Source organism: Carassius carassius, chromosome 34, assembly GCF_963082965.1.
Source record: "Carassius carassius chromosome 34, fCarCar2.1, whole genome shotgun sequence".
Classification (NCBI taxonomy): domain Eukaryota; kingdom Metazoa; phylum Chordata; class Actinopteri; order Cypriniformes; family Cyprinidae; genus Carassius; species Carassius carassius.
Genome location: NC_081788.1, coordinates 14600753 through 14622398, shown reverse-complemented (window position 1 = coordinate 14622398; position 21646 = coordinate 14600753). Strand labels below are relative to the sequence as shown.

The following is a 21646-nucleotide window of genomic DNA, read 5'->3' as shown; positions in this document are numbered from 1 at the left end:
TTCGGCAGTGGAAAAGTGCTTTCTGGCTCATGTGCTCTGTCCATTTTGTTCAAGCAACAACAAAAGTGCCTAGAGTGTGTTCTCGCTCGTGTGACCAGTCTGTCCAGTGACCTGTGCAGTTGGGAGTGTGGGTCTGGATCCTACAACACACACACATAAATTGAAGACATACACTCAGAACCATTAAAGAGTTGATAAAAATTGCAGTGCCCTATCATTAGATCTAGATCACAAAGCTTTTTGACCACAAACAGCTGTGCTATACTAAAAACTGCCGTAAACACAACAGTATATGAGACATTTATCTAGCACTCTACGCAAGTTAAGGGATGTGCACAAATGTAAATGCTGGAATCGTTTATATAATGCTGTCATGCAACAAGATAAAGTATAAATACGAATAAGGTTTGTTACTGAAGGGTTGCATGTGATGATTATCTAACCAGCAGCATAGTTGAGGACCACGGGGAGGTTGCACTCTATTATGAAAGCAGACTGTGGGAACTGTTTTGAAATGCAGAGGGTATCCTACGCAGCAATAGAGAGATGTGGTTGCCATGGAGACAGCAAACGCTCAACCTTTGAAAAGAGATGCCTAGAGGAACTGCAATAAAGTCCACAGAGACAACTGTACTTGCACAAGAACACCATACCTCACCACAAAGACGTATGCACAAAAGCAGTTTCTATATAAAGTTTGTCTCAGATTTATGCACTTCAGTTGCATTCTGTAGTCTGTGCAGCACGTTAAGAGTCTGGTGACATTTAGAATTCACATAAAATATGCACTAACATGTCTCGCCTGCATTCACATTATTCCATTCCCGTTCAGACATGGAAGTTGTCTGCTGAACAACTTGGAAGTTGAAACACTACCTCTCACGTATGATGGTTGTAACAGATCAAACACAGACCAAGGAGATACAAAACATTTTAAAATGTTACAATACAACACTCAATTTTATACAGTGTTTTATATCCATAATATTTTATCTAACTAAAAAAGAAAACACTGAAACTCACATCAATTGCTTTATGTGCTTCATGTGAATTTAGGCATTACAACATTATAATTTACAGTATGAAAAATAGATATTCATTTTGAGATTTTGGAGAATTAGCATTGAAAAAAAAAACTCATGATAGATGACAGTAATTGTAATCTAAATGTAAAACAGGGGACATGAGCATGAACAATTCAGTGATATATTGAAAGAAAAAATAAAATCGGCATGGATGCAATAAATACTGTTTTTTTTAATTTTCGAGTCATCAAAGAATCCTGATCAACTGTTTTCAACATTGATGATATTTAGAAATGCTTTTTATGCACCAAATCAGAATGGTTTCTGAAGGATGTGACACTGACGACTGGAGTAATGGCTGCTGAAAATAAATCTATTTTAATATATATTTTAAAATTAAAAACATAATTTTAAATTGCAATAACATTGTTCTTTTTGATCAAATAAATGCTTTTTGCAAATAATAAATGCTTATGATCAAATAAATGCTTTTATAAAACTAAGAAGAACTGTGTGTTGTAGAATGAGAGGTAATAGATAGGCAAGGAAGGAAGCGCAACTTCTGTCTGAATGCACACAGAGATCCAACTCCGCACAAAGACAAGACAGGGTGGTGTTGGAGCTGTTGGAGCTGTTCACTTTAATGTTCCACTCGGCCTCAGGACACTGGCAATGGAATCATGAAGAAATGTTACACGTAGATGGGAAACTTCTCTCTCTCTAGATAAAATTTTCCAAGGGCTGTACTTCAACAACCGCATGTAGAAACAGTGTCTTATGACAGCATGAATATAGCTACTGTGCTGTTAAGAATGATTCTATTAAAATATATATCATTTTCTACTGTAGACATTCAAAATGTTATTAGTCACAAATCTTGCAATATGAATCTGTTATATAGCATTAAAGTAATATATGTCAACGGCAATAGCTGTAACTATTAGACCTCTAACTGTAAGACCAATGGGGACAGATACACAACATACTGCCAAAGAGGATACCACAAAAATGTTGCATCCTTTTTATTGTGTAATGACTCATCACTTATAACATGCTGTAAACAACTGTCTGAACATTCTTAAAGCTTTTCCTTTGTTTATAACATTAGTTAAACAATGCTGAGTCCCACTTTTCCTGACACAGAACATTTTACCTTTCCAGCTTCCATATCACTACAGAACACACAATGTATGAAACACAGTGACTGACAGAAACAAAGAAAGAATAAACAGTGCTGCAATGTAACTTATTCTTCCAAATCAATAATTTGATGGTAAAATGCCTGAAAATAAATTGTTAATATGCCTCCTGCTGGGGACCCACACTGTGAAACTGCTAGTCCAAAGAATCTTTGGTATTAACATGCCATCGCCATGATCTGATCAAGCAGATCAGATCATCAGTCAGTCAGAACACGGTGTGTTTACACTTGGCAACATCAACTGGCTTTTCTATCTGGATAACTCTGCATAATATTTAAATAAGTCTGCAGAGAATGGCCCGGTGCAAAGTCAACCTGAAGTGGTGGGTTTTCTTTTGATAATCATTTTCACCCTATAATGATAAAAATCCACCCAGTGTTATTTTTCTTGATAAATAATTTTCCATTTCTCAAATCTAGCTGCAATGGTTTGATTGACAGTAGCGTTTCAGCACAGACTGGACTGGTGTCTTACATTAGACCCGTCCTGAGTGAGCTGTCACAGTCCACCACTGTTTCACCACTGGAGCAGATGTAGACAAGAATGTATATAATATATATAATTCATAATATATGTAATTAAAGAGTTAAAATCTTGGATTAAAAAAAAACATTTGGTAGTTTTGATCAGGACTGATGTTGATTAGTAGATTAATGCAAAACAAATTAGAAAAAAATATTTATCCGATAAATGTTTACAGCAGTTTAATTTAGTGGATGTTTTCATCCACAAACATAACGAAAGGGTAGTCAATTTGCCCACAGTGTATTGTTGAGTTTTTACAAATTTTCAAAGCATTTTCCCAAAATATGTGTCAAAATACAATTTGTCACCAATTCCATTTGCTGAAACACAGAGAAAGTTGTGGCCAAAATAAGACTCAACTTTACCCCCTAGTGGACGAAAACCTCCCCAACAACGCATAAGGGTTAAGATATTTTGGATGAAAACCGGACGGCTTGTGACTGTCCCATTAGCTGGCAAGTAAAATACATATATATTTACCCATTTACCCTATTTGCAGTCGCCTCACTGAGTTGAGTGATGAGAGAAGTCATGCACAGAGAGAGGGTCGTCTACACTCACTCACCTCAGAGAGCACAGCTACCAAACTGGAAAACCAGAGATTCAAGGCAATAAATCTAAAAAAAAAAAAAAAAAAAAATCATTCTAGATCTAGACTTTTCTTATTAATCCGAATCCATTTAAGCTCTGATTTATATTTTTGTGCTTTACCTTGCATTTCTCCTCTTGCACTCTGTCAGCCACAGAGGACAGACAGGCTGTCTTTGACTCAGAGGTGCAGCGTCTGAAAATTTCTTTCAGAGACTTTGAGAATCTGGTAGAGGGTTACAAGAGTCAGGTGCTTTTAACAAACCCCCCTCACAGCTCATTACAATACATCTTCACAGAGACATAGTACATTAACCCTTGGTAATTCTTGCAGTTGCAAAAAACACAGTCAGAGGAATACTCTGAGGCTAGAGATGGTGGAGAAGGAAGCACAGAGTGAGCGCGAGGAGATGGCAAGAGAGGTGGAAGAGGGCTGCAAGCAGCTCCAGGCTCGTCTGAAGGAAATGGAGATGCTGCGTGAAGCTCTGAAGCGTTCGGAGGACGAGCTCAGGGAAGTCAGAGAGAACATGCACACACAGGACAGGAGAAACACAGAGCAGAACAGCACTCTGTATGAGCTCAGAATCAAGGTGATCCCATGTGTATTCGTGTTTACACCACAAATATTAGTGAAATCAGATGGGTTTTTAATTTCTTGACGTATTATATTTTTTATATATAGATGGAGCAACAGACTTATTCATACTTAAAGAAAACATGCAGCTGAAAACCTCCATAGAAAGCACTGAAAGGTCTGCTGCACATTTGTGTAATATAATATATATAAATATATATAATATCCTTCCTTTAGAAAATAAACCACTAATATTACTAATATTATATATTTTTATATGCATTTTTAATTTTAAATAGGAAAAACAAGCAGAAAATAATTATAAATGAAATAATAAATTAATAACATTTGATTGGGTCTTAACAAATATCCAATTGTCTCAAAGACAGCTGAAGCTAGATTCATATTTTTAGTTAAATTTACTACAAGTCTTTCAATGAATGTCACATTTCTGTATCATTCTCTCTTTTTGGTTCAGATAGGAAAATGGAAGATGTGAGCACTCAGAACACGGATCTGCTTCAGGTTGTCACTAAGTGTGAAGAGACCATTCACAACACTCAGCTGCGTCTGGAGGAGAGGAGCAGAGTGTGACTCCCCCTACGGACGGCTGGAGCAGGCGCAGAGACAGGTCACAGTCCACAGCCATTTCATTCTGATGCTACAGATGTACCTGTGTGAGGTTAGTGTATACATGCTTTTCAAGTTGAGTCTTTTTTCAAAGGTTGACCAGAGCCTGGAGCGGGGGCTGTCCAAGGATCGCTCAGCTCAGTCTAAAATGCTGGGTTTGGAGAGCCAGCTGAGCCTGGCTAAAAAGGAGCTGGGTCAGCTGCGCCTCAGCAAAGAGGATGTAAGTGTTCTCCGTCAGTTGAGCCCTGAAACGGTCCATTGCACAATAGGCCTACTAAACAAGCTCCACAACAGCACCACAGTTGGAAAATATTACAGAAATCATTAAAAGATTATATTGTAAAATTCTCTGCAAAATGCAAAAGCATTGAAATATAAATTTCCTACTCGTATCTTTTTTTCCATTACCATGTGCTTTTAGAGGCTCAGTAGAAACATACTGATAATGGAAGTCTATGAGTCAAGTTTTTGGAGTTACTTGTAGACTTCTCTTACTTTTTTTTGTTCATCCCCCTTGAAAATTTAGAGAAAATCATGAGCAGTTAAAAAAAAAGAAAAGTTATTTCTCTTAATTATTTAAGCAGCTAGATATCACTATTTGTACAATGAAACAAGCAAAAGTCACTCTGGTAACATTGCTTTTATTCAAGCCCATCAATCTCCGCAAAATTCTAAAAATAATTATCCAGTAAACATGATCCACTGGAAAGGTCATTGAAATTCATAAGTCAAAAACTGAGACGAGTCAATGTTTGTGGGAATCAGCAACATGCCACTTTTATTTTCCTTACATGTCAAATATTCGTAGTTGCACTCGCATTAAGATGGTCTAGAAACAGTTTGGGTTTCATTTTTCAGATGGAGAAGTGATTTCGGTGCAAACTTCAAGACATAAAGAACCAGCTGGAACAAGTGAACAGCGCTTAGCGCAGCCTGCAGAACTACGTCCACTACCTTAAGGCTTCATACACCAGTGTTTGGAGACACTGCTTTAACAAGCTCACTGAATCTCCATATCTAAACACTGACCATAAAAGAGCCATTTCTTTATTTATTGCAGTTATTCTTACGCTTTTAATATACATTAATGACCTCAATGATTTCTTCTGATGATCTTTTAATAAAAGTGCAAAACAAAATCTCTAATGTACGTTTCTTTATTTTAAAAAAAAAAAAAAAAAAAAACAATTAATGAAACTGTCACAATATTACTCAAAATACATATAAAAAACACTTGATAGAACCATCCACTAGGACTAATCTGGGATTAATCACTGTCACTTTCCCCCTCACTGTCTGCTTCATTAACGTCCATGCTGAACTTGTATTCCTGGTCGCAGCCCATGTAGGCATCGCTCATGAAGTACAGCGTGTAGTTGTGCACACCAACAACAGGTGCCACAAAGTCAAGTTTCACCTGAGGGAAGAAAACAGACTCCATGTCATTGTTTTAGTTTTTTTTGTAAATACTACAATTAGAGGGTTGTAAAAGACAGAAATAATGCACTACTGCCTTGGACATAAAAGCAGGACTGACCTTGGCCTTCTGTTGAAGAGTTAGCCTCTTGATTGAGATGAGACTGTTTGATTTGGGGTCTCCAATAACAACCCACCAGCCTTCTTCACGTTTCTGCACAAAACAAACAATGTCATGAAGTAATGCTGCATTTCTATTAAATAACTTTGAAAGTTTATTTTGTTGCCAGATTGGGGTCAGTAAGTTTTTCTTTTTTTAAGAAATTAGCTTCTATTCAGCACAGATGGATGAAATTGAATAAAAGTCATAATAAAGACTTGGATTACATTTAAAGATGTATTTAAACAAAAAACATTTAACATTGCAGTAATATTTCAAGATATTGTTTTTTTCTTTTTTCACTGTATTTCTGATGAAGTAAATGCAGCCTGCAGGAGCATGACACTTTATTTAGAATTTTTCTTTTTTACAAATCTTAAGGTCCCAACTTTTTTGAACATTATTGTAAATACAGAGTTTGTCGATAGAAACTCACCTGAGGGAACAGAGGAGCAATGACAGGACCTGTAACTTCCTCTTCTCGCTCCAACTGCACTTGGACGACCACTGGATTTCCACTGTGAGCACAAGAAGATCAATTAATATCTTCAGTTATTAATGGTAAGAATTATTAAATGTACTTTTGCATTTTGAGTTCAGTCCGTACCTCTTGATGTTGTCTTTTTCAGCCACTTCGTATGACAGTTCAATGTTGGGATAGCGGTTACAGAAGCGTGCCACGTCCGCCATTTGTACATCTGTAAGCTGCAGAAGACCAGTGCGATCCTCGTCTTCCATCTCCATGATGTCGAAGATGCTCTCCACACCCTATACACGTCCACAGAACAGATATGAGCGAGACAACCAAAAGATGAAGTTTAGCGTTTAGATGATTCCCAATGCGCTCAGATCCACTTCTCACCTTGTCTGTGCAGCGCTTGATGTGTTCAGAAGTGAAGTGGGGTAGCTGTTTGAGGTACGAGTCTTTGGACCACATAGCTTGGGTGACCATCTGAGCCAGCTCCATGGCAGCCAGCGCTGGACTCAACCAGCCGTTACTGGAGAGCACGTCCACACAGGCCTGGATCAGCCTCACAGCCTGAAAACACAGGCAAGAGAAGAGCAGAAAGACTTAGGAAACATTTAATTAAAAAAAGTTATATATATAATATTATTAAAAATAATCATCTTTTTTAAAGAGTCTCGAGCTCACAAAGACTTTTTAACAACATTTGAAAATATATTAAACTAAAAAGTAAAACCACCTATACATCCAAAAATGTAAATGCACACAAAAAATGCATTTAATTATGAATTTGTATGGACTGGGGCCACTAAATTTTTTTTTTGTTAAGCTGCGAAACAGGTTCACTATGTGTTCAGTGTTTTCCCTCACTTTGCTTAGGATCTCCTCAGTATCTGACTGGAGCTCAGCGCTCAGCTGCATGCGGGACAGATGAGCCTGGAGCAGCAGGTTGGTCTTCACATGAGGGTCGTTGAACTTGGGGTTGTTCAGTTTGTGAGGAACTTTCTGAGCCAGCTGAAAAAGTAAAAAAATACAATAAAAAGTTAAACGGAGATTCCTGATGCTATGATTATACTCCGTCATTAAAGTAAAGTGTATTTTTACTTACCTGCCGCAGCAGAGTGTCTTCATGGTGCCTGATGGGAATGTTTTTATACTCTGCAGCATTGGAGATGATCTCGATGAGACCACGGACCTTTGTCTTGGCGTTCAGTGACATACTGAACAGCTCTGGAGAGAGGACAAACACAGATAACAGTTGCATCAGATGAGATGGATTATGTTTCAATTCTGTACGAAATCCCAACCCTACATCCTTTTTCAATAATCAATTACACTCGGATGTATCTCACAATGCAGGAGAGAAGATCTGTTGCTTCTTGTTTCATAGTGACTTCACAAAAGTGTGTTAAACAGAGAGAGTCCTCACCAATGGTGGTGTAGTTTATGTAGTAATAGGCTGCGATCATGCCCAGATTCAGAGGTGCCACATCCATCTCATCCTCGATGCTGATGCACTTGGACTGCTCCAGATCTTGCAAGGTGTTTTCCACCAGTTCAGACAGATGATCTGACAGGTGACGATGAGACATACCTGTAAAACAAAGATATTTTAGTCTCTGATGCACAAAACAAAAAAAAAAGTTACAATTGCATTGTTGCTTGACTTTACACATGTATTCATGTTGCATCAAACTCTACATTTTGTAGCATAAAGTCTAGATTTTAAATATCAAATCCATTTGTTCTGCTGTAGTGAGAATTGTGGCCATTTGAAGGCTTGTGGTTCCTCACCCTGCAGGTTGTAGTAGTTGGGGTTCTGGGTCATGCGGCGATACAGAAACGTCCATGTCATGTAGTCTACAGCGTCCTGTTTGTTCTCCACCGTCTTGGTGACGATTTCAGCATTGAAATGGTCGTGAAGACAGTGGTCCAGGTGAGACTCCACAGGCAGAGGCTCGTAGAGAAACTTCTTGAAGAAATCCTAAAGAACAAAGATGCTCAAAATTATTAAGAGTTAATCACCAATGGTGATCTTAAATCAAGAAAATCTGTGGATTAGTTTAAGCTTTACCTTTTTGGACCCTTGACACATGATAACACAACGTCCCTCGTCATCCTGGAGAGGACGGTTAGCCTTTCCTACCATTTGAAGCACATCATAGATTGGGTAGTCCACATATCTAGTTGGAGAAAGACATTTATGAGCAATACACATGCAAAGAGTAAATACTTGTGATGGCATCAATCATTTGAACCCTCTATGGATGAGAAAACACTTACGCATGGATTTTTCCATTGTAGTACTGCGTGTCCATGACAATCACCAGGTGGGCAGAGATGTTGGTGCCCCAGCAGAGAGAACGAGATGCTACCATCACCTGAATGGCACCTAGCATGAAAGAGCAGGAGAGTGCAATGTGAAATTTTATTTCAATATATTCCTGTCATTATATGAAATTAAGATCAATTAATCTGAGAATTACCTAATTTAATTTACTTTCAACTTACTCATGACTGCTCAAAAACAGCCCTAATTTATGAACCCTGTATATTCATTTTCTAACAAAACAGTACTACTCTGGAAGGTTTTCGAACAAATTATACTCGTTTTACAAATCGTTAGGTTTCATGTGTCTTACCAGAAGTGAAGAGATGCTCCACAATCCTGCGCTCCGTAGGTGAAAGGCCCTCATGAAGGTATCCCACCCCATTAGAGAGGGTCTCCTTCAGTGTAACATCAGACAGATTCTCCATGAATGGAGCCAGGTCCTTCTCAGTTGAACGCAGGAACCTACAAGGGATGTAAATAAGGATAGAGGTCAGATGCCCGATGTCACTCAGGAAAAAAGCTGATCAAAGAAGAGTCTATATTAGTGTGGAGATGTGATATAAATCTTCTCCCAGCACCTTTGTGGGACCACGTCTGCAGCACAGAATGTGAGGATATCGATAGCGGTGAGACGAGTCTGACGTCTCGATGGCACGAACACCAGCACTGGCTTGGATGGGGAATGTTTCATTATGGCGTGATACACTGGTTTAGCCATGGACAGCAGACGAGTCTGTGTGTGACTCACATTGAAGCCCTAAGGAGAGGGGAAAACGCAGTGAGGAACACTAAACAAAATTTCACCAAATGTAGCAGTCAAGATTGTGCCTGAACATTAAATTAAATTAAGCTACAGAGCTTCAGACCAACCTGGATGTGAAGTTCAAGAGGAACCGGCCTGACATTGGGGTGGAAGTTGAAGGTGGCTGTAGTGCTGCAGCCAAGCCAGTGGGCCACATCTTTAGCATTGGACAGAGAGGAGCTAAGGGCCACGATACGGATGGGACGCTCAATCTGAGAAGAGATGTACCTCATCCTGGAGCAAATCACCTCCAGCACAGGCTACAAGAGACAGAAAATTAAAAATAAACCAAAATAAATGATCTCTGGTGACTTAACAGCTCATTAATATAGTTCAGAAACCAGAATAAACCAACACTTACTCCATTGTCACCACCAATCAGATGAATCTCATCTACAATGAAGAGACTAACGTTCTGCACATTTTTCCTCTGTTTCCAGCGGCGGGATAAGATGTCCCACTTGTCTGGGGTGCTGATGATGATGTCGCCTTTACCCAGCAACTTGAGGTCAGTGCTTGTCTCACCGGTGAGCAGGACAACCTTCTTACTCAAAGTATCCTGGAACTTCTGGTGCCAGTCAACAAAGACCTGCACAGAAAAAAAAAAAGTCTCAATGATTAAATGCAATTCCTCATTTCACTGAATTTCTTAATTTTATAGAAATTTCACATCAAGACATTTATTTCCAGAAGGGAGATATTTATGGACATACCTGTTCGGCCAGAGCCTCCATGGGTGTGATGTAGACACAGCGGCCCTCTGGGTTGTGTAGGAGCATCCTAAGAATGGCAAACTCAGCACATATGGTCTTCCCGCTGCCAGTGGGGGCGCCAACAAAGACGTTATCATCGCTGTTGTACAATGCATTGAACACTGAGGAAAACCAAGAATAGTTTCATTTAAAAGGTACTTTGAAGATCTTAGTCAAATATATAGTGTGTTGTGGATGATCTATATAAGGCAGGTACCTTGGGTCTGGATTGGGTTAAAAAAGGGAAACTTCTGGTAGAGGCTCTCAAAGGCTGTGTTTCTTAGAGCAGACACAGGCAATGGCTGCAGGTCCAGCAGCTCGGTGGGGGGAGGATATTTCTCAGGCAGGATCAGGTGACGGAAAGAAACGGGCAGCTGTGTCTCACATGCTTGAAAAAGAGAGAGAGAGGAAAAAAAATCTTCAGACTTCATTTCAGACTTCTTTAATACCTCCAATGCTTTATTATCCTTACAAACAGTACTATTGTTTTTGGTCACTACGTCAAAACCATAATGAATTAGAATTTATAATTTTCAATATGGTTTAGTAATTTGTTCTGCAGTATTAAGTTGTAAACTTACACAGCCAACGGTCTGAAGATATGCGAATGAAGTATTGTGGTGGCAGCGGCTCAAACACAGGCACAAAGAAAGTGACAAGATGCTCATCCTGAGCGTACTTGGCCTTCAGGAGGAAGTACTCATGATGAAGAACGACCTCACTGTCCACATCCTCCACTAAGATCCAGAAGGCCTCAGATGAGCCGTGCATCTGTAAGCAGCAGACATTTAGCCGTCAGTTCAATGACAAAATTCTTAAAATGAATAAATTTTTTTTGAATAAAATATACATACATATAAATTAATATAAATATTTTATATAATCCTTTATTATTGTAAAGATGAAACTTTTAATATAATTAATAGTCATTTACAGATCTTTTTTGAGACTGACCTTGTCATCCCACTGGAAATCTGGTGTGATGGTGAGCTCCACTTTCAGAGTTGAGCGTGTGATGGGCTGCAAATGAACTGCCAGGTCCAGCTTTGGGAACTGATGGACATACTTATGAATGGTCTTCCCCATCTTTGGCATGCGGATTAACTCACCTGAAATGTTTAAACACGATCATGAGACAACTACATATAATACATAAAAAACACTTGTAGAGACACCGGCACATAAAGACAATACTTGGCTAGCACAACGTATTGATAACCACTATTCACCAATTTCGTTGTGGTTCAGATCATAGAGGCGCTCAAAGGGAAAGTTCTTCTTCTCTATCTTTTTGATGACCTCCTCTGGAAGTTTACGGAACTGGCGCAAGGGAGACATCGACTGCCACCTTGAAGGAAAGAAAGCCAACAGCATGAACATCACATTGGATAATAAGCAAAACATTTAAGTGGCAAATTCAGCAGCATCTTGACAGCTTACATCCTTTTGTCGATCATCTTGCAAAGGTTCAAAGTCTTGTCGGTAAGTTGGGCCCAGCCTCTGCTCAGGACAATCTCAAAAATGGCCCTCATAAGCCTGCCAGCACTCTGTAGAATAAAACAGAACATTAATACAGAAAATCTATGCATATTCTCTTATTTTTAAGAGATTCAATTGATGGTTGTTCTTTAGGCCTTTAAATAAGACAAGATAATGTCACTAACCTGCGTCACATAGACCATGTCAGCCATGAGAGCAAAGCCCTCCAGTTTGAGCTGAGATATATATGCCTGCAGCAGCACATTAATCTGAGAAACAGATGTAACATTCAATTTAAGAGAAACAATCATAAGATTGCATATCCGTATTTGAAGTTACATCTTAAAATGCATTTACCTTTGCACTGGGCTCTTCAATGCTTTCCTTCACTGGAATAGGGACTCTCTCAAGCAATTTCTGAAGCTCAAGTTTTTCTTCCTGTCAATCAGAACATCACAACCATGTTTATTAGATCCTGGTGGTAGAGGGTTGTTCAAATGTTTCAGCAGGTTTAATTAGATAAGGCTCGTACCTCTCTGACGGTGATGTTTCTGAACTCAGAGGAGAGCGAGAACACCCTGAAGAGCTCAATCTCACTCAGTGTAGGCTTCAGCAGCTGGTTGTAAGTCATTATGGACTCGTGGGTGATGTAGAAATGACTGGCAATGCGGCCTAGGTCTGTCACCTACAACAGAACAAATTAAACATTTAAACCACATCTGTTGCTGTCATTTAAAATTTAATTGATGTGTTTACAAGGGCCTGCTGAAATCCATTATGCTGGGTTGGGTATTTCAAGCTGGTACGACCTCAGAATTGATTGTGCATAAGGGGGTTAATATGACAAACTGTGTGTACCTGAAAGTTGCCAGATCTCTTGTCATATTTGACCAAGTTGTTCTTCTCCAAGACGGTTGCTGCCGTGTGCACCAGGTCCATCCTGCGTCGCTCCAGCAGGGGGTCAATGCTGCGGTCGTCATGGGAGACGGCATATAGAGTGGGGTTCCGCAACATCCGAACATAAAGGTATGTGTAACCCAGCCAATTTACAGCATCCTGTAAACAGTAACGAATAGAGCAATAGATGCTTACATATTTTCAATAAAATATTTTTTTCAATATGCTTAAATAACAATATAAAAACTACTTTTTTAATTTTGGAAACAAATGATGCGTAAAACTACATGCACATAAAATTATAATATAAAAGCTTTTTCTTTCCATTAAAAAATAAAATTGTCTATCACATTTAACATTAATTTTTTATTTTTTTTGGTCCCTCACATCATTTAGTTTTATAATCTAAATTAACCAAAACTTGTGAAAGTTCAAAATGGTTCCACAAAAATATTAAAGGTATAAAAAAAAAAAAGAAAAAAAAAAAAAAAAAAAAAATGGCTGCCTACTGAACATTTGCGTGTATATTTAAAGCTCACCTTGGCATTCTGCACATTGCCCAACACTATCTCTGCATTGAGCATGTCTGGTAGTTTGGCCACCATCTGGCTCTCGATGGGCAGCTGCTGATTGAGCAAGGACAGGTAATACTGCAGCTCTCCATGTGAAGTGATCAAAATACCCTCTCCCTTAGAGTCATACTGCGGCCTGCCAGCACGACCCAGCATCTGCGTCACAAAGGTTGAGTGGAAATCGAGACATTACTTGTCATCCATTTAACTAATCATGATACAAAGTATGTGTAGAAATACTACTGACCTGTAGGATATCCAGGGCTCCAAGCTCAGTCCATCTGCCTTTCTCTGGGCTGTACACCTGTGTGCCTTTGATGATGACAGTGTGCGCTGGCAAGTTCACACCCCAGGCCAGAGTGGCCGTAGACACCAATACCTAGGAAACACACATTCACGGTTCAATACTCTCGGTTTCAAAATAAGAAATAATCAAAAACGTTCTTGACATTGCTGAATTGCAGACTAACCTGAATGTGACGGTCAGCAAACAGATCCTCTACCAACGTTCTGTCCACTCTGGTCATTCCAGCATGGTGAATAGCAAAACTATATGGCAACAGATCTTTCAGCTCCAGGTTCTGTCGACGGAAAGTAAACAAATGGTCATCCAATATCCAACATCCACAATAAATGTGTTCAGTTACAAACAGATTGTGAATCTGGGGACTTTTTATTGTACTAATCTCAAAAGGAAAAAACATTTTTAAAATAAATGGTTTTCTGGACTAATAGCTACTGGACATAAAATCAGTTTAAACAATGGTGTGAGTCTGGGGTAGGATGAAATGTTCACCAAACAACAGCAGACAAGGGAAATGTCTGAAATTGGTTTGAAAATTAAATAAAAAATAAATTGAGTAACAATTTATTATTTATTATAAATTATAGCCAATTATAATTTACTGTTGGAGTCATAAAAATTACTACAACTTATAATTTATGTTTGCAACTTTAATTAATTAAAACAGTTATAGTTTTTCTGTTTGTAAGACAATATACATATACATGTGCTAAATGAAGGTGAGAGTACTACACTCTAAAACATAAGCCAAACATGCATATTTCTTTGTGAAAGAGTTCATGTAGGTCTTATTTCCAGTGTACATCAATTTGAGGTCGTATCTGATGTGCAGCACTTTTGTGGTAGTTGTGAGCTGACCTTGCACTGCTCTGCTTCAGTCCTCAGGACCTCAGTGGAGGCCGAACCCTCTCTCAGGAACAAACCCAGTGTGTCCTTCTCCAAACACATGTCCCTGATCGCACGTGCCGTCTTTCCAGTCTCCTTTCTTGAGTGTACAAACACCAACACCTAGGAAAAAAAGAAATAAATGTTCAGCAAACAGAAGGGTGACTGAACACGTTAGAATATATATTTGACTACAAAGAACCAGTCAGGTTTATAGTGTTCAGTATCACCTGATTCTTTCCAGCATGTTCCATGATCTTCTCATAGACGATCTCATTCATAATCTGGAACCGCTTGATAGCCTTCTTTTCTGTAATTCCTACATAGGTTTGTTCCAGAGGCACAGGCCGGAAACTAGTAAAAGAAAAACATCCAAAATACATATTTTATTATACCAAAAACCTATTCAAATTTATCTGCATACTGCTGCAGAAGACTTTCTCCACATCAGTCTACCTGTTGTCAAAATAGAAGAGCCCCTTGGATGGATCTACACGAAGGCAGGTCGCCACATCCTCATAGTTGGGCAGTGTGGCACTGAGGCCAATGAGCCTCACATCTTCCTGTGTCAGTTCCACATTGCGGATGGTTCGAGCAATCAGGGATTCCAGAACGGGGCCACGGTCATCATGCAGCAAGTGGATCTCATCCTGTATGACAGAACACATCGACTTGGAAAGACATGTAAGAAAAACTTTACCAAAGGGAATCTGACTCTACTAGATTACTTACGATGATGATAAGGCGCACAAGCTGCGTATATGTGCGTTCTCCTCCTTTCCGGGTGATGATGTCCCACTTCTCTGGGGTGCACACAATAATCTGGGTGGCGTTTATTTCCTCCTTACACAGCTGATGGTCTCCGGTCAGCTCAGAAACAACGATGCCATAGCTAGCCAAGCGCTGTAGACAGACCAACAAATGTTTTATGAATGAATGAAGCCTTTTTAGGGACATTAAATACTTTCATTATTTAAAACAAGTTTAAATTTGTAAATGTAATTCTATTCATAGCTACTAATTTAAAAGGAACCGAATTACAGGAAATGATGGGGAAAGGATAATGTAGTCTTACCTTGCCAAAGCTCCCCACCATCTCCTGTACCAGTGAGCGCATGGGAGCGATGTAGATGATTTTAAAATCATCAACATTGATGGTGCCATCCATGTTAATGTGCTTTCCGATCTCTCGGAGCATTGCCATGAGAGCAACATTAGTTTTGCCAGCACCCTGCAGATCAAAGAGAGAGATTAAAAACAAAAGCCTCAGTCTCTTTTAGAGTAAATATCTTACGGCTAAATGTACAATTCAAATTAATGCCTATATTACATATTTATTTCACAAGTTTTTAATAGAAATGTTAAATTTAAGCCAGCGCCTGGGCAGTTGCGCCTTTATCAGACTAACCGTTGGCGCGCAAACCAGCAGGTTCTCATCTGTCTCCATCGTGGTTTTGAAGAGTTTACTCTGTATGCGATTCAAGGTTTTGAATCCTTCGAATCCAGCTTGGGCATATTTGGGCAGCTTCTCAATAGCCACCAATGTCTAAGGAAAAAAAAAAGAGGGAATCCTTATGAGACAAGAGAGATATTACATAAGGCCAATCAACCAGTAATTAAAAAAATATTTTGAAAGAAATTAACACTTATTCAGTATGCATTAAATTGATCATAAGTGACATTATATTATATGTAATATACTATATTCAAATAAATGCTGTTCTTTCTATTCATCAAAAAGTCCAGAAAAAATGAATCACGAAAACACTAAACACTACAACCTGTTTAACATTGATAATAGGGCTGGGATAAACGGTTATTTTTTAAACTATTAATCTAGCGATTATTTTTCAGATGCATCGATTAATCTAACGATTAATTTTTCAGGCCGATTTGATTTCGATTATCTCCCCATTAATTGACTACTAACAATTTATACATGTTGATTTACATATCTGAATGAAAAAAACATCAATTCCTTAACATTGCAATATATGTTTATTGCTCTTAAAATTACAAAATAAAAGACTGACTAAGAATGCATTACTTTGCACTTGTATAGAGATAGCATTCAATAAAACCTTGAAACCTTGAAAACACATAGCTTACTGAAACAAGCTTACTGAACACATAGGGCCTAGCTTACTGAAAAAAGAAGTTCTTTCAGATGTAGTTGTTGTTATTCTTTCAAGTAACAACAACTTGATGTCTAGTATTCAATAAAAAAGGTCACCCAAAATACTTGTTTAGAGCAATTGAAAGAATACAGTATGTAAATGTAAACTTGAGGGCTTTAAGCTAATACAGAGAGTGCTTTTACAAAAAAAAAAAAAAAAATTAACAGTGGGAGCCAGCAGCCTGTCATGGAGAAAAAAAAAATCTCCGAATGCTCCACGTGAAACTTTGGCATTCCGCCCTTTTTCTATCGTGTCTAATGATTTTAGTTAATATGCACAAGGGAGGGAGAGAGCAAGAAGCGCTCGTGTAGTTTGACGACTGTGAGTGCGCGCGCAGCCGGGGCTCTCTCTTGTACGCCCTTTCACTGTCACTCACCGATCAAATAAGGCTTTGACAGCCGCCAAAAAAAAAGATCAATGCAGAAAAACCCCTGGATTGGTTATATAACGTTGGACAGAATGTTGATCCGGCCATCACGTATATTCAGCGCACATAAAGTAAACGTTTTGCAAACGTTTTTTAGAGAAATAAAAACAGGTCGACGAATCGATGCGCATATTTTGCATCGACGTATCTTCAAATCAGCATGTTAGAACAATTTCTGAAGGATAATGTGACACTGACGACTGCATTAATGGTTGTTGAAAATTCAGCTCTGCCTTCACAAGAATAAGTTGCATTTTTTAAATATAAAAAAAATATATAAAATAGTTAACCGTTTTAACTGTAAGCAAAACAGACTTCTTTCTTTCTTACTGACCTCAAACTTTTGAACGGCAGTGTAAATTTGTGTGGTAATTTGATGTAATAATCAAACAACCCGAAACCCCCCACAGAACAACCTATTTATCCCCACTTGAAGAAAATGTCTCACAAAATAGAGGAAAATACCTCATCATCACCAAAGGGTTTGGTTTTGAGAGCGGGCACATGGACCTCCTCATAACCTTTCCTCTGTTTGCGGAAGGAGCCGTCAGGAAGCTGACAACGCTTGTTGGCCATGAAGTGACTGCCCTGAGTGAAGGCCAGATCTTCCAGATCAAGCAGTTGCCTCGAGGTCACAGCCTAGAGACAAAGAACACAGGTATTATATAACTGTAAGACATTGGGTCATCAAATTAAAAAGCACTTGTAGTAGTAGCTAAAAAAAAAAAAAGGCTTTGACCTCTCCATGATCAATGTCCATAGACTCCAGATCATCCACACGAGATTTTCTCACTCTCTCCCGGCGAGATCGCTCCTCCTGCAAGGAAACACAAGATCATAAGTTTCCAAATGGCTATCCTTCTTTAAAAAGCTAAATCTCAAACACACTCAGCTAAACTAACTAAATAAGGAGGGGAGTTCTGACCCTGATGATGTCCTCTTTTTCAGTCTCCTGCAGCTGGTAAAGAACTTTGGAAAGATCCTGATCAGCTTCCATTTTATTCATGATCTTTTCCTTCTCAGCCTCACTTTGAGCACTGGCCAACATGGTGCAGTATAGGACTGGGGAAAGAGGAGAAGAGAAAAAAAAAAAAAAAAAAAAAAAAGAGCATAATGACAATGCTTTTTAACATCGTCAACCTTCAAACTGTTTGCACTAAGTCATATTTGAACCATATTCTCAGTCCATTTAATCAGACACATTCCTGACTATTGTGATCCACTTACTCATGCGTCTGTGTTGGCGCAGGACCTTGATGAAGTCGAATGTGTTGAAGCCCAAAAGCAGCACCAGCTGGTTTTCACACTCTCGATCATCACTGGCAGTCTAACCAAAGGGAGGAATGAATCAGCCACACAGGAAGACATACACATACAAAACTCTTGATCTCCAAGGTTTTGAACATTCTCTACCTTAAGGATCTCCAAGACCTCATCTGCTTTCTTCTGAGACACGATAGCATCATTGTAGAAGCGGCTGAGCTGCCGCTGAAGCCAGAAAGCATCAATGTCTCGGGGGTGAAGATCTTTCTTTTTGGTCATCATTACGTCACCTGTGTTTCCCAGCTAAAGAGACAACATGTTAGGTTGAATTTTTGACTCTGTCAGTGGTTCTCAAGCATTTCCAACTCCAAATCTCCCCCTTTGTTGAAGACAATATTCTGAGACCCTCTTACGTAAGCAGATATGTTCCTATTACACTTCAGTTGTAATAAACTCAACACATGACATCAGTTTCATGTTTTACATTTGATTTAAAATCAAATTAACAAATATTAAATTAAAATAAACTAACTTTAAATAATAATTTAAACAAAATGAGACTACACTGGAATTTGGTCCTAATAGGTCCCGGACTCCTGGTTGAGGACCATTGCTCTATGACAGAGTGTTCAGAAACACATTGGCCATGTGACTTACATTGGCAGTCAGGGTGCTGCTCTCATCTGCCTCCACTCCCTCACTGTCATCAGAACCTTCATCACGAACCTCTCCGTACTGGTCCTCATCGCCCTCCTACACACAAACAAATACATGATGGTGTCACCTCAAGAGCTAAAAAAATACAATCAGACCACCAACAACCATCATGTAGAAGCTCACCTCCTCATCAGACTCAAACTGCACATTGACTCCATAGGTTTCATCAATGTTGTCATCTGCAAAAAGAGAAGAGAGGTGTTACCTTGATGAACATCATGATGAGAAGAGTTTGAAATCAAGAGCTTGAGCTAAATTATTTACCCATATTCTGAAGCTCTTTGTCTCCACCATAGTCTGAGATCTTCTTGCCCAGGTTGACCAGGACGTGGTAGCGTGTGTCGTCTGTAGGCCCCAGCAACTGCTCCACCTCTTTCCTCCTTTCTTTGTCTCTCATCTTGTCATTCTTCAGCACAGCCAACACCTCGTCTGCTGCTCCACAAAGGATATCCCTCGGCTTTAAGGAGAGAAAAAGAGCAGTAATTTATAATGTGGTAACCTAATGTAATCCACTGTTTACATCAACGGCAACATATAAACATCACACCACATTTATCAGACAATGAATCGTTCTTTCTAGTGAACTAACAAAGAGAATGTTTTTGTGAATTCACAAAGCCATAACACGTTTAAACCATAATAACATAGCACTGAATGGTTTTGTTTACACCCAGTATAAAGAAAATAAAAAAGCTGAGTTCAAAAGTTTGGGCTTGGTGAGGTTTTCTAATGTTTACTTTCTTTTTTTTTAATAAGTCTCTTACGCTCATCAATTGTCATCTATTGATCAAAAATACAGTAAAACTGTAAAATTATTATAATTTCATTTTAAAAAGCTATTTATTTATTCATGTGACAGCAAAGCTGAATTTTCAGCAGCCATTACTACAGTCCTCAGTGTCACAAGATCCTTCAGAAATCATTTTAATATGCTGATTTGTGATTTAAACACCCACACCCACATATATATATATATATATATATATATACATATATATATATATATATATCTCAAAACAAAACTATTAAATATTTTAAAATTAAGAGAATATCCATTTATATTATAATGAGTTATTGTAATAAAATTGTTAGTTTTTGGTGCATCATTCCAATTTATTTTTAGACAAAACAGTACAGAACTTATGTTGGTCAAATATTTTTTCACATGAAAATGGTGCATAATCCTAGTAAACCCCACAGTAGCTACATTACAAATTATATTAATATCACATGTAAACAGGGGCAGTGATCATACCTGATCTCCAAGGGCTGCCTGAATAAAGCTGAGGAGGATTTCATAAGTTTCTCTGGTCTCTTTGGTCTTGGGCTTGTACACGATGCCCACCATCTCATCAATCCCCTCAGACAGCAGTGTGAAGCCCTTCATCTTGTTTATGTCGTGTCTGTCTTCATCTCTCTTTCTTCTCCTGCATCATACAATGAGAATGAATTGTTTAAACGACCATGACACAATGAATGAATGCAAGCCAGTAAACACCATGCGTTTCTGTTCAGACTCACTTTGCTCTCCTCTCCTCCAGCATCTGCGGTTTGGTTCTCTGACTCCGGTCTCCCATCTTTGTCCCCTCCAGTTTGCCGACCAGAGACAGCACCTCTCCAGTGGGCTCATCTCTGCGGGTGCGGTCGATCAGAGATCTGTCCGCTTGTAACACCAAGTTGGAGTTCTGGGGAGAAAAACACAAACCCTTACAATCGGTTCAATCCTAGCGAGCAGCCTAACGTTACATAGACTGCATTTGTAAATATTACAAGCACGAACGTGCTTTATGCGCTTGTATTCTGCTAAGAGACTATTTAATTAAAAACTAAACGGAACATTTACTGCTACTTTGTTGACCAACAATGTTATCTAGTTAGGCAGCTCAACAGGTTTTTAAAATACAGAAAGTAACGTTAACGTAATGATCCAGCACGCGCACAATAAAACCCACCCGTTTAAGCACGCTTAGTAAACATATCAAACTCGTTGAAATTATTATTATAGATCTTATAAAACTCTTACCGCTTTATATTCATACTGCAAACTACGTGCAGTAACATCCGCCATGATTTCGTATTAACGTTACTGTAAACGAGGTCCAAATGCAAATTCGTTATCAACCAGCAGAGCCGGTGCTAGCGGAAAAACAAACGGCTAAATACACGACACAGCACTCATGTATGTTCTTAGTTATGGAAAAAGTAGCTTATTGTGTACGAATTACGTGCACACTACAATAATAACACACTGAAAAGTTCACTCTCTTTTCTTTATCCCCGAAACAGCGCTATACGTCTGAACCACGCACGACGACGGTTTCAAAACGCAGGTTGATGTTATTTCCGCTTCCGGGTTCGCACAGTGCGTGAAAAATGCTGCCTCTTCTGGATAGGAAGTGCATTTCTTTTGAGACACTTGAGAGGATTTTTAACAGATTTTGTTGAAGAGGCAA

The 21646-nt window shown here is 38.8% G+C and overlaps 1 protein-coding gene across 1 annotated transcript; it reads right to left on the bottom strand.

Annotated features, from left to right (window-relative positions):
• Positions 1-5295: 5295 nt before the first annotated feature.
• Positions 5296-21524, bottom strand: snrnp200 (small nuclear ribonucleoprotein 200 (U5)). Its single transcript, XM_059522589.1, has 45 exons — positions 21217-21524; positions 20715-20878; positions 20449-20620; positions 19458-19650; positions 19317-19372; positions 19134-19229; positions 18627-18779; positions 18441-18540; positions 18139-18275; positions 17953-18030; positions 17679-17852; positions 16018-16155; positions 15685-15840; positions 15342-15512; positions 15066-15259; positions 14840-14963; positions 14583-14732; positions 13891-14001; positions 13668-13799; positions 13388-13576; positions 12810-13007; positions 12484-12636; positions 12309-12389; positions 12137-12220; positions 11913-12019; positions 11702-11820; positions 11427-11581; positions 11054-11243; positions 10690-10860; positions 10434-10594; positions 10082-10309; positions 9789-9980; positions 9497-9675; positions 9229-9380; positions 8870-8978; positions 8661-8769; positions 8381-8570; positions 8016-8180; positions 7695-7816; positions 7457-7600; positions 6983-7159; positions 6728-6888; positions 6557-6638; positions 6082-6174; positions 5296-5961 (listed from the first exon to the last, which is right to left on the bottom strand). The coding sequence occupies exons 1-45, from the start codon at positions 21259-21261 to the stop codon at positions 5812-5814; spliced, it is 6405 nt and encodes a 2134-aa protein (XP_059378572.1). The 5' UTR covers positions 21262-21524; the 3' UTR covers positions 5296-5811.
• Positions 21525-21646: the final 122 nt, after the last annotated feature.